The sequence below is a fragment of the Lonchura striata genome, chromosome 2, assembly GCF_050655825.1.
Source record: "Lonchura striata isolate lonStrDom1 chromosome 2, ASM5065582v1, whole genome shotgun sequence".
In the NCBI taxonomy this organism is placed as follows: domain Eukaryota; kingdom Metazoa; phylum Chordata; class Aves; order Passeriformes; family Estrildidae; genus Lonchura; species Lonchura striata.
Window position 1 is genome coordinate 139,429,098 of NC_140704.1, and position 12,226 is coordinate 139,441,323.

At 35.5% G+C, this 12,226-nt stretch overlaps 1 protein-coding gene across 1 annotated transcript in view; it reads right to left on the reverse strand.

Moving 5' to 3' along the window:
- Positions 1-2,540: 2,540 nt before the first annotated feature.
- NUDCD1 (NudC domain containing 1) overlaps positions 2,541-12,226 on the reverse strand; it is a 35,661-nt gene continuing 25,975 nt past the window's right edge. Inside the window, exons 6-10 of the mRNA XM_021546568.4 lie at positions 11,803-12,010; positions 9,613-9,757; positions 8,188-8,313; positions 6,328-6,487; positions 2,541-4,671 (exon numbers count right to left, since the gene is read on the reverse strand). Of these exons, the coding sequence (XP_021402243.1) occupies positions 4,379-4,671; positions 6,328-6,487; positions 8,188-8,313; positions 9,613-9,757; positions 11,803-12,010 (932 nt within the window). The 3' untranslated portion in view covers positions 2,541-4,378. The remainder of the gene's footprint in view (positions 4,672-6,327; positions 6,488-8,187; positions 8,314-9,612; positions 9,758-11,802; positions 12,011-12,226) is intronic.

Below are 12,226 nucleotides of genomic sequence, written 5' to 3' on the forward strand. Positions count from 1 at the left end.
AGATCTTTGTGTAAAGAAAGTTTTTCAGAAGGACCTTAAACATTTTATAAAGGAAAACTCTTATTCCAGCAAACACTTCTGTAAGAAAAAGGGACTACACCTTGAGTTTGAAATTATTGCAATAGTCTTGATGTAAAGGCCTGCTTGATACTTGGCTCTTCTACATCAAAGACATCAAGTTATCTTTAGACCTTGCAGATTTTTATCCATAGCACAAATGAACACGTATTGCATAGGGACGAGGGGAAACAAATCCCACCAGATTTCCAGAAATACATTACAAATAGCAAATAGGACTGATGGCACAAAATTTTAAACCAAAAATTTTATTACATGGCTAATATGTGATTGACTGCAGGCTTCAAGTTCATCTAATCTGCATAATGAGAATAGAAAACATAAATTGACAGAAGGCAAGGAAATGAAAAAGTTATAGCAGCTCATTATTGAAACAAAGCACAAAAAACTGAAATAAAGTATAAGCTTTAACCTTACTTGTTACTCTCATAGGATCTGTTGTTTCACTAATGAAGAGCCACTTTTTGACAAAGGACAGACATACAGACCAAATCCTTCCTATTTTCCTTCACTTTCCTGCAAAAAAGCACCCATGTTGAGGTAGAGGGAGAGGAAGGAAGGAAGGACAGATCTGTCTCTTGCATCTAGAATGGTTTTTCCAGATCATTTGAATTTTGTACTTAAAAAAGACACAGGATCAGAGGCACAGTGTGCACTTTAAGACAAGAATACACCTGAATACTTATCAACCCTCTCCAGTAACAACCTCTGTAAATTTGTGTGTTGGCAGAAATGGAACATTAGCAAGTCTGTACAGGGGATTTCACAGAGATAAACAAGGAGTACAGTAGCGCTTGTTTTGGCAACAGCCCCGCCGGCCCTGCAGTGCAGACACCTGCTAAAATTTTGCCCTAGCAGAAATCTCCTTAAAACAAGTTTTATTTTAAGGAATTTCCTATCTCTGTTTTTCTATTTTACTTTAGTAGCATAGGAAGATTACACATTTGAAATTTATATAAATATTTAAAAATAATTTTAAAATTTTAATTTTCTTTCTATTTATTTAAACTTGTAGAATACATGATGCATTCCAATCATGCAGTCAAGGAAAGCACTGAAAAAGAATACTAAAATCAAATAATGCAGTAACAGCCAAGTAAGCCTGTAATAGTCAAATATTTTTTAAGAAATTCTATAAATGGATTGTGATTGGGACCTCTTAGGAAGAATTGTGTGAAAAAGTAAGATTTCAAGAAACAAAATCCTACAAAAATTGAAGTATGGTGTCAGAAAACCATCTCTTTTAAATATCCACATTTTATACTTTGTACTATTTAGGATATACTGAACAAATGAGCCTTAAGAGTAATTCACAGAGAGTAATTCACACAGAGTCTCCTGGTGACTTGCAGCCCCTTTAATCATTATAGAATGGTTGGAAAGGGACCTTAAAGATCATCTAGTTCCCACTCCACTGTCATGGGCAGGGACACCTTGCACTAGATCAGGCTGCTCAGTCTCATCCCTTCAGAGGACAGGACATCCACAACTTCTCTGGGCAACTTTGTCCAGTGCCTCACCACTCACCAGTAAAGAATTTCCTTCAGTATCTAATCTAAACTTACTCTCTTTCAGTTTAAAGGCATTATCCCTTATCCTATTACTATATGCCCTTGTCCAAAGATCCCTCTCCTACACTCCTGGAGACTGCTCTAAGGTGTCCCAGAGACTTCTCTTTCCCAGGCTGAACAACCCAAACTCTCTCAGCCTGTTGTCCTAGACAAGGGTCTCCAGCCTTCTGATGATCTTCGTGTCCCTCCTCTGGATTTTCTCCAACCATGAATGTCTCTGTTATGTTGGGGTCCTCAGAGCTGGATGCATTTCTCCAGGTGGGGGTCTCACCAGAGCAGAGGGGCAGAATTACCGCTCTGGACATACAGGCCATGCTTCACATGATGCAGCCCAGGGCATGTTTGGGTTTCTGGGCTGCAAGTGAACATTGCTGGGCCATGTCCATCCTCTCATCCACCAGCATCCCCAAGTCCTTTTCTCCAGGGCTGCTCTCTCTGCCCAGCCTGCTTTTGTGCTTGGGATTGCCCTGCCTCAGGCACTCCAGGTTCCTCAAGGTAAAAAATAATTTAGATTATAAAATATCCTTGACTCTCATAGAAACAAAATAGGAGAGAGACTACTTGATACATTGTTCCTGGAAACCATGATTACAAACAGATGAGTAACATGGAAAAGGGAGGAACCTTTCCCTGTGTTCAGTTATTTCCAGATGCAAAGAACTCCCCTGAAACAGACACACATTTGGAATGTGAATTCTAGTTACTGCATATTGTAATACCTCTGAAGAGGTCACCATTTTACTTGACTTTGTTTCCTCTGTTGCAGGAGACAGCAGAGCATGTTTCTAAACAAGTAACTCACAGCAAGAAGAATTTGACAAAGAACAGCTGAAATTCTCATCTATATTGAAGCTGCCTGCAGAGAGGTGTAGACCAGAGGTGACAAAGGCATGTTGACTATGATTCTTTTATTCTTTCATTCCTCTGCTTCCCAAGTATCACGTTAATTCTGTGTCCCCAAAGATTAAACCTCAGGTTACTAAGGTTTCATATACATATTCATATACATCTTCAAGCAAGTTACCTATTTTTTTTTTTCTATAGGACCTCTGCAGGAATTCTACCACTTTGATGGGTATTATTGGACAACAAATAAAATTTAGATGCAAAACAGTCATGCAATGGTAATACATTCACTGAGCCTTTCCAAAAAGCATTTTCAAGATAGTTGTAAAAGGACAGAATGAAAAGATATTTACAAATCCAGTCTGTTTTAACTCACGCAAATAATAGTAAAGAAAAGCTTTTCAATATTGGATATAGAATATAATCTTGCTGTGAGAAGAAGGAAAATCAGGTTCCTTGAAAAGCTTCTGCATTTGGATGATTTTTGCAAGCCACAGCTGCTTGCCTGTCTCCCTCTTGTTATTTAATCAGTTCACTGATACAAATCTGGAGAATTTACAGGAGTCAAAACAATCACAACTGAAGAAATACTTACTCTTCTCTCAATAGATTCTTACAGAGTTCTGAAATAACATTGGTAGGAAGATGCAAACTAAAAGGGTGTCTGTAGTTGTGTCTCTCTGTGCACTTTGGTACCACAGATGACAACAGCTTTCCTGTCAGTACACAACACATTAGGCATCCTTTGCTATGGATTTGTAAGCCAACTATGAAAAATGCCCAACCCAGGGAAGGAGCTGTCATAACTGACTCTTTGGTTTAAATGTATTGACAATGCCAATTTAAAATAGGAAACAAAAATCTTCAGATACAACTATTCAACTCAATTAACCTTAGCAGTTTGTTAAAGCAAAGCATCCTCATTGGCCTGAGTGCTCTTACATTGCAAATATACCACATTTTGACTTAGGCATCACAGACACAACAGTTAAGTGACAATGCAGCATTTACAGTGGCATCTGAGGGAGAAGCAGCACCTCTGAGTGTCCCATCCCAGCTTGCAATACCAGTGCTTTTTCTGTCAGCCATTTTCTCATTGTAAATGGGTCACTTGAAATGAAGTATGAAGTCAAATGAAAATGGCACAACTGAGAGTACGACAAGACCTTAACTAACAGCACTTGATCTATAATTGCCAGCTATATATTGACCCTTACTTTACTTCTTGAAAAAGCTACTAAAACGTATTCTAGAAATGTGAACAGACTTTACTGCAAGTATAAACAAGTCCCAAACCAATAATGTAAAATATGCACATAAAGTAAAATGGCTCCATTTTATTACCTGTATAAGAAACATAATACCCCATTCATTTCACTCATATTTCACTCAAAACTGCTGAATGTCAAAATATCAAATCATATTTTTGGTCAACCATATTTGAACTGGAGATTTTTTTTTCTTTATGATACATTCTACTTGGCATATCATATACTTGTAACTGTTTATCTGACTACTTTTTTCATAGGTAAACAGTGGCATTTAAAAACAGTACTGAATACTCAAAACTCAGAAGTAGCAAATAAAGTCACTTGGAAAAAGCAATGCATAAATTTATTCACCTATGCAATAGCAGCATCTGACTTTGACAAAGATGTTAATGCAGAAGACATTTTCCCATAGCTCTGAAAAAGTTTACTTCCATGGCAGCAAAGTCAAAAAATGCACTTTCTTACAGAAAAATTCTAATGAGGAAATTTGATTCCCCTGTAAAACATCCCCTTTTTGATTTTCAGCAAATTGTACTGAACTTGTCAGATCATCAACCTATTCACTTCTGTAACAAATTGTTAACACAAATTACAGCAGAGCACACTGAATAATTAATTTCCAGAGTTCACCTTTATTAAAAACAAGGTTTTTGTTGTGAGGACAAATAATCTCTCACTCGTAGCTTGAAAGCCTAAGATAGGATCATTGGCTTCCAGGGTTGCTACCAGCTGCTTAGCAACCTGTCCTACTTGTCTTCCTTCCTTCCTGTTGTAGAGAACTGTGGCCAGAGGAGTCGGCTGGCGATAGATGAAAACTCTTCGCATGCACTCACAAAGAGCAGCATAGGAGTAATCTGGAGCACAAGCCATGAACTTCTTGTCTTGCTTTGATGCTTGGACATAACCTGTATAGCCCAAAAGCAAGTAGAAGGGATAAGTAATATATGGGTTTCAACAGAACTTTAATAGTTAATACTATAATAATTAGTTTAACTGACTGATAAAAATGCAAGCTTAAGTTAAAAAATAATATGCAATTTGTAATAGAAAAATCCCTAAAACAAACAACAACAATCAACCAAAAAAACTCCAACATCAACAAAAAAAAACCCAAACTACCAAACCACACTTATTACATAAGCCAGTACTTTCTGAAGAGATGCATTAACCAATTTAATAGCAATATACAATTCTCATGTACCTCATCTTAACTGGTGTTTTGGATACATATGTACAGCAAAATACTCTTCCTACATCTGGCTCCTTTCTGCCTCACAAAGTCCTTCATTTTCTCAGCAGGCCACAGACATGGTCCATATGGGCAATCTTGGCCCAATATTAGCGGTCTAAGTAGAATAAATCTCTTCTCTCTCCTCATCTCCCAGTGCGTAATTACATTTAAAAATTTGGATTTCTGAGCCTACCTTATCTTGAACAGACACTTAAAACTTGTCTTCTGTTTAGAACTGACTAAAAAAAAATAAGTTACTTTTCAATACACTGTAATTTCTGTTAATATTCACTTGGAAGAAACCCCTCCCTTTTCCACTTTCATTACAGGACTCTAGTATCAAATTGACTAATTTCAGACTGATCTCCTTTTACAATTCTGTAAAGAGAACTAAGATGCAATTTTGCAAAGTGATCTGCCATATTTCTGCAAGGCTATTTGTTTCACTTCTGTTGAAAAATGCATGCCAATAGTTATCACATGGGTCAACAAGACAGAAAAAATCTAAAGGCCACTTATTAAAACTCCTTACCATACATTACACACACCGAGACACATAATCAATTAACTGCAGCTATTGCCTGATGATGTCTGTGTGAGTGTTATGGTGGTAATTATGCTTTTCAGTCTCTAACTCAAGGTCACTTATCCAAGGAGTTCTCCTTTTTACTAAGCAGTTCTGTGCTTACATCCTATACATGGTCTGAAAAGGCTTGTCCTCCTCCCAGGGCATAACATCTCCTTTCTATGTTCTTTTATTTCTAAAATTAAGCTACTGTCACTGTTGACTTTGTGTTAGAGATAGAAATAAGATGAGACACTTCTTTCTTTGTGCCCAAGAGCCGAATTTTTACTGTGCCCAGCTCATTTTTACATGGTATCAGAAGGCACCGTGTTTGCCTCTAACTGGTTAACAATCCACTGAACTCACTTCACTGCTAGGGATATGGTCTGTGTATGGTCAGTCAAACCTCCCCCTCTCTAGACAGGTTACAGATTTCCTTCACGGATTCTCATGGGATAGACTTCTTGTTTTTATAGGTGCAAACTCATTTCTTACAAAAATAGATTGCTAGTCAAACTAATTCTCATTCTTATGATTCTTTTCTTATGGGAACTTGACAGGCTAACAGCAAGGCCTAAACCATGTCTTACAAGGCCTCTCTCTTCTATAAGGTTTTACCTATATGCAACAAGCTACCATGCTGCTTTCAACAGAATTATATCTTTCAATTCAGATTTAAGTAAGTGAAATATCAACATAAGCGAAACCAGCAGTGTTCATATAGGAAAGTCTCAGAGGTGTGTGACACAGAAGTTAATTTCTTACCTAAAGCATTAAAAGTTGCAATGTGTTCCCACATATTCTCTGGCTGGTCAGAGTGAGGCTGCCAGAGAAGAGCATCAACATCATGCCTCAGGCAGAAGCATGGCATTTCTTTGGGATTCACAACAACAGAGAAAAGATACTGGTTGCTTCCAAGATTAATCTGAAAACAAAACAAATACAACATATTGATTCAAAGCATCAGTAGCAGATTCTGTTATACATATTGCAAAAGTCAGATGATCAACAGTTTTATGTTTGTTACTTGACAAAATGTTTGAAATCATTAAGCTGCATCCCACTGATCAACAGCTCAATACAACACAGGTACCTTACACATTTCAAAGAGATGCTATTAAGATTGTTGGAATAATATTCAGAGAAACATTATGTCCACTACACAAGCAAATGGGAAAGTGTTTTGGGCAGAAATGGTTCTCTAGGATAGATCCTAACCTGCAACTTCTCATCTTAGGAAAAGATTCTCTCTAATTAATCACATCTGGTTTTCTGCAGGGCTAAGAGGGAAGGAAATACTGTCCCTCTCAGCTAAGAGATGGCAAGCACTGAAACAAGGATTAGACAGAATACTAAAATTATGAAATGTTGACATTTTTTAATTTACTTGCAAACAAATAATTACTAAATTTCAGATCAGCACAATAAAAATGTTTGTAGGATTTGTGGTTAAAGAGCTGTACCAGCCCCATTTCTGAAGGAAAAGGCCCCATAATTGCTAACAAGAAACCCCAGTCAACTTGAAAGATTTTCACTAAATCAAAGTGAAAATATATTCCTGTATGCTGAAAAACCTCATATTTCTACTTACACTAACAAGGACCAAAGCTGCAAGTTCCCATAGAAGGGGCTGAATTTAGTTTTTCCTACCTGCAGCAACTGTCCTTTGACTGTAATACTTTAAACACATTAACCTTTGACTTACTTTTATGCCACCCATTTTAAGAACTCTTTACAAGAACCGTGGAGTTTAAATTTGCTCTACTATTACTTGCTGCTTGCTAGAAAGCAGCCTTTTGTGATGCACAAAAGCATCCCTTTTGTGATGAGCTTACGTTCCTCCTGATCTGTGGACTCTGGGGTATTTCTTACCCTTCAGTGTGAGAAGCAGTAGTTTAGGCTGAGTTATTTAGAACTTTATCCAGTCTGGTCTTGAAAATCTCAAGGACAGAGGTTGCACAATTTCCTAGGCAACCCCAATCATGCTACAACCACAAGGTAGTTTTTGCTTTCATCCAGTTTCAAAATAAACCCCAAAAACACTATGACAATGAGTTAATCTGTAATGTTTTCATATTATTTTGTTGTTGCCAACTCTAGGCAACAGCCCAGATCAAATCCTAGCTTCCTGTTAGTCAGGACTGCTTAGAACCTAGATGAAGCCTGCTATTGAAGCATTTTGCCCCCAGTCTGCTATTTTTAGTGTGACTGACAAAGAAGTATTATGAAGTGATCTATGGTCCAGCTTCTTAGTAAAACCGGTAAGGTTTCTACCAGGCTGTCTGAAAAATTACTGAGGAAAATGCAAACTAAGTCATCTGAAGAATTTTATGCCACTGAAAAATACCCTTTCCTTATAATTACTTTGATATAACTTTGTTTTTTCAAATGGCTCACTTGTGAAAGTGCATGTATTTTTTATGAGAACAAAAGGAACTTTGTTTTTATATTAAAATGACATTGAAGGACACATATGAATTGACAATTTCTGTTGCTACAGTGATTTGATATTATGGGAGATATTATGTGATTTCAAGAGTCTACAAATTTTTGTATTCATAATAGAGGTCCATTTCCAAACAAAAAATATTTTAAAGTATTTCTATAATAGTTTGCAGTACTTACTATATGAGTGACTTTCAAGGTATCACCATCAAATCTGCTCAAGCTTGCACCATCTTCAAGAAAAGCATCGCATTCTTCTAACTCTTGAGCATTACAAGGTGGGTTTTCTTTTTCAGGGTTTGGATTCTGAAAAAAAGAATGAACTAGACTGAAAATCGAAACTACTGAAAAAAAATCCTTTTTATAAAAAAAAAAAACAACTCAAAGAACAATTTAATGTGAAGAATTATTTGCATATCTATACATACTGGAAAATTAAGGTATTATGTACTTACTCAAAATTAATAGAATGATTTCTGCTCTGGAGGACAGCAGAAGTGGTAAGTACAATAAAATCAATTTCAGTTTGAAGAAAGGTGCATAGGCCACTAAAACATGGACAATAAATTCCCTTCTCTAAGTGGCAAAAGCACACAATCCTGAAAACATATGCACATTTAGTAAATGTACATCAGTGTAAGCTTGCTTCATCTTGCCATCAGTAATGCTATTAAAAAATAGATTAATTAATTTGATATGCAGCTCTAAATACATGAAACATTTTAGTTTTGTTATTAATTTTAATTTATTAAAATCTATTTTAAATTAATGAAAACTTATGATTAAAAATCATCACTTTAAGCTCAGTATGAAGTACAAAATAAAAGAAATTTAAAGTTCAAAAAAAATCTATGGTAAAAAGATATACTACAATATCTTTCTCACAAATACTGAGGGAGAGAGGAGAGAAATCAGTCTGGAGTACTAAATAGAATTTATTTTAATAACAGTTTTGAGCCTTTTTAAAAACAAAGTAATAATCCAAACCTAATATATCAAAAGCCACAGGGAGGCACACTTCACAAGTTTCAGATGAGATGCCATTTTTTAATTAATCCAAGTATCAAGCAAATTTCAGCTAAAAATTACATTTTAGTTCAAACAGACTTCCTGTATAACAAAAATGCCAGAAAGAACATGAGTCATATTTATAGTTTCCTAAATTTTCCTTTTAAACATTTAAGTAATCATTTACACTCTGAAGGTCAAGTACAGTAACCCTAGCAAGACAGTAAAAAAGTTTTGCTAGCAAATTGATAAACAAGAAACACACATCTTTCAAAATCATTTAATTAATTGCTTTAAAACAAACTGGCACATCCTAAATGGTGGGAACAAAATTTATTTTCAGTGTTAAATCAGGCTTCTGTTTGGTGTACAGACACCATCACAGAAGTTAAACTGAGTTTCCCTTGAAGATGGTTTTACTGTTCAAAGTGCATTCACAACTCTAGTGCCATTAGTTTGTTACAGTTTCAATTAAAAATTAATAAATAGTAAAAGAACTATTGATGAGCTGGGTCAATGCAGTGCAAATAAGGGTAGCAAGAAAAGACAACATGCAAAAGCACAAGAATTTGAAGTGTTTGATTCTTGACTCTTTACCATTACTTCAGAGGTAAGATGCATCAGGCTTTCAGCTATTTCAGAGCACTGGGAGGGGTCCATAATGAATTCCCCTCTTGTGTCACCAACAATTAGCTCTGTCCACCGGCATCCCTCATTTTTCTTAATCAGAGAGATTTCCAAACTGAAATGCAAAGAGAAGACAAAGACTAGCATGTGAAAACACAACATCCATTTGTCAGATTAGTTAAAAAGCTCTAAGTGTACATAAGAACAGTTCTCTTCAAAATGAATTAATAAGGAAAATCACATAACAGAAACCATTAGCATTCAAATTACAAAATAAATTATTCTAGAGAAAAACAGACCAAGGATGTGATTTCTAGTACAGAAACCTCAGGGTTTTCAAGGTAAGTGTAGTTTATCCTGAAGCAGTCTCATTAAAATATTTAAATATGGCAGGAAATCACTTGTAAAAAAATCTGTTCCAAGAGTGTCAGAATTTTACTACAGAGGTTTATTTGCAACATAATCAGTAGTTCTTAGGGCTACTTAAGTGCATCCTACCTCTATATAACATTTGGGACAAAAAGATTTATATTTTATAGACCTCAGAAATAATACATCAACTAATTATCTATACTGTCTATCTAAAATAATACCTTAGAAGAGATAAGATTTTCATAACAAGTAAAAAAAAACCCAACAACAACAAAGAGAACCCAGTATAATCACTAAACTATTGGGAATAACTAATTAAGTAAATGAAATAGAAGACACAGCCTGATGCACCAACATAGTAGTTCTATTTAAATACTCTGTTGGACAAACACAAAGATATAATGGTAAAACTGAAGTCAGTTTTATCATACTCACTTTTTAGATACATTTACAGGCTCTGCAGCAATGAAAGCTGTAGTGTTCCTGACAGAAAACCATCTAAGTTACTCATTACTGCACCCTAGCAGTAACTATTTAGTGAACTCTGAAGCAATGACAATGGTATTAGGAGCATCATACTTTTACAGAAGACATTTGGAGCAAGTTTTTGACTTTTAATCAATAGATTTACATCAGTGTTGCAGTACAAGCATTAAGAACTGAGTGCAACTTATTATAGTGAAATATGTAATTACCCTTTTTCATTAAAGAAAAAGCCTGATATTCATGCAATAACACTCACTGGAATGAGTAATTAAAAATTAACTTGTTCAGCTTATAAAACATCAAGATACTCAGTTATTTTTCAGCAGCAGGTTTTATTAAAAACCAACAACCCCACATATTTTAATCACAGTCAAATTTTAATAGACAGCAATAGTATAGCCTATATAAAAATATTAGTCCCTCTAATTTTTTTTTTTTTTGAGAATTACTGTCTTTTACAGTTAACCTTTTGGAAACTGCAAAAAGCCAACCTTATCACAACGTAAAGGGCAGCTTTTGTTTTAGATAAACAGCTATGAGCTGTTGAGTGGATCACCTGGTGGTGTTCATGTTTCTTCTTGAGCTCATTAAAGAGTGTGAATATCTCTGAGATAACCAGACCAGCATGGGGGAGTGAATACATGGCTCAGCCCAGGCAGAGTATGAAAACTAGACAATGCACAAAGAAAAATCTGACTATGTTTTATGGAGCTCTGAATTCTTTTTTTGCACCCTCTCCATTCTTTCATATTTTTATTTCAGAATGAGAAAAGCACCTAAAAGTTACTTTCAAAATAAAAGCAGGAACATATCTATTTGAGGTCTACAGCATGTTAAGTTCACACAGATTCATTTTCTATAATGTACATAATATATAACTTTTTAGAAAACTATCTTAAGGAATTTATAAGTCAAGACTAAAGAATTTTGGTTGTATTATTACTAAAATGCTTGTTTGTGGAAAGTTGAAGAGAAATTACATACAACAAGGTACATTCAGACTAATCAATCCTGAAACATATGTTGAACCTACAAATCTATGTTTAGCATTTTGATGCTAGGTGGGTTTTTTTCCTGGAAAATAACTGCAAAAGGAAGGGATTACTTTCACAATTAGATAAAGAAACAGTACTATAACAGCAAAAGCCAGTGAACTGTTTTCAGCAGAGGAGGCATTCCTGCAAGAAGGGACATGGGGTGTAGCATTAAATGAGACCATCCCAGAAGGGCCAGAAGTCAGATATGGTGTCTGTTTTAAAATCAGTTCCTATCAATAAAAAAACTAAAACATATAGAGAATACCTTTTGTCCTCTTTAATTATCCATGTGCAGCTTTCGTGGTCCACAGATGAATGGAGCTTCCCTTCCATCAAAGGAGGCTGGTCTTTCAGTGTAACACATATATTATCAGGGGAAAAATGTATTTTTATGTCATCTCTCGTGATGTCTTGAGGCAGGTGAACTGTTATGGTCACATCATCTTCCGTCTGCTGCCAGTAGTAGAGAGGGTCTACAATTGGAAACATGCAGCAAAACACAAACTAAGTTACAAGGATTACTGGATTCCACAGCATTCAGTGCTGAGACACACGAAATGTTCTGAAAGTGTGTTTTTGAAAAAGTGGAAATTAACTTTTACTCTTGAACAATTTGCACAAAATATATCCTGAACTTAAAATGGAGAAACACCTTTTTAGTAATCAAGCCTGTTTGTGTCCCTCATTTG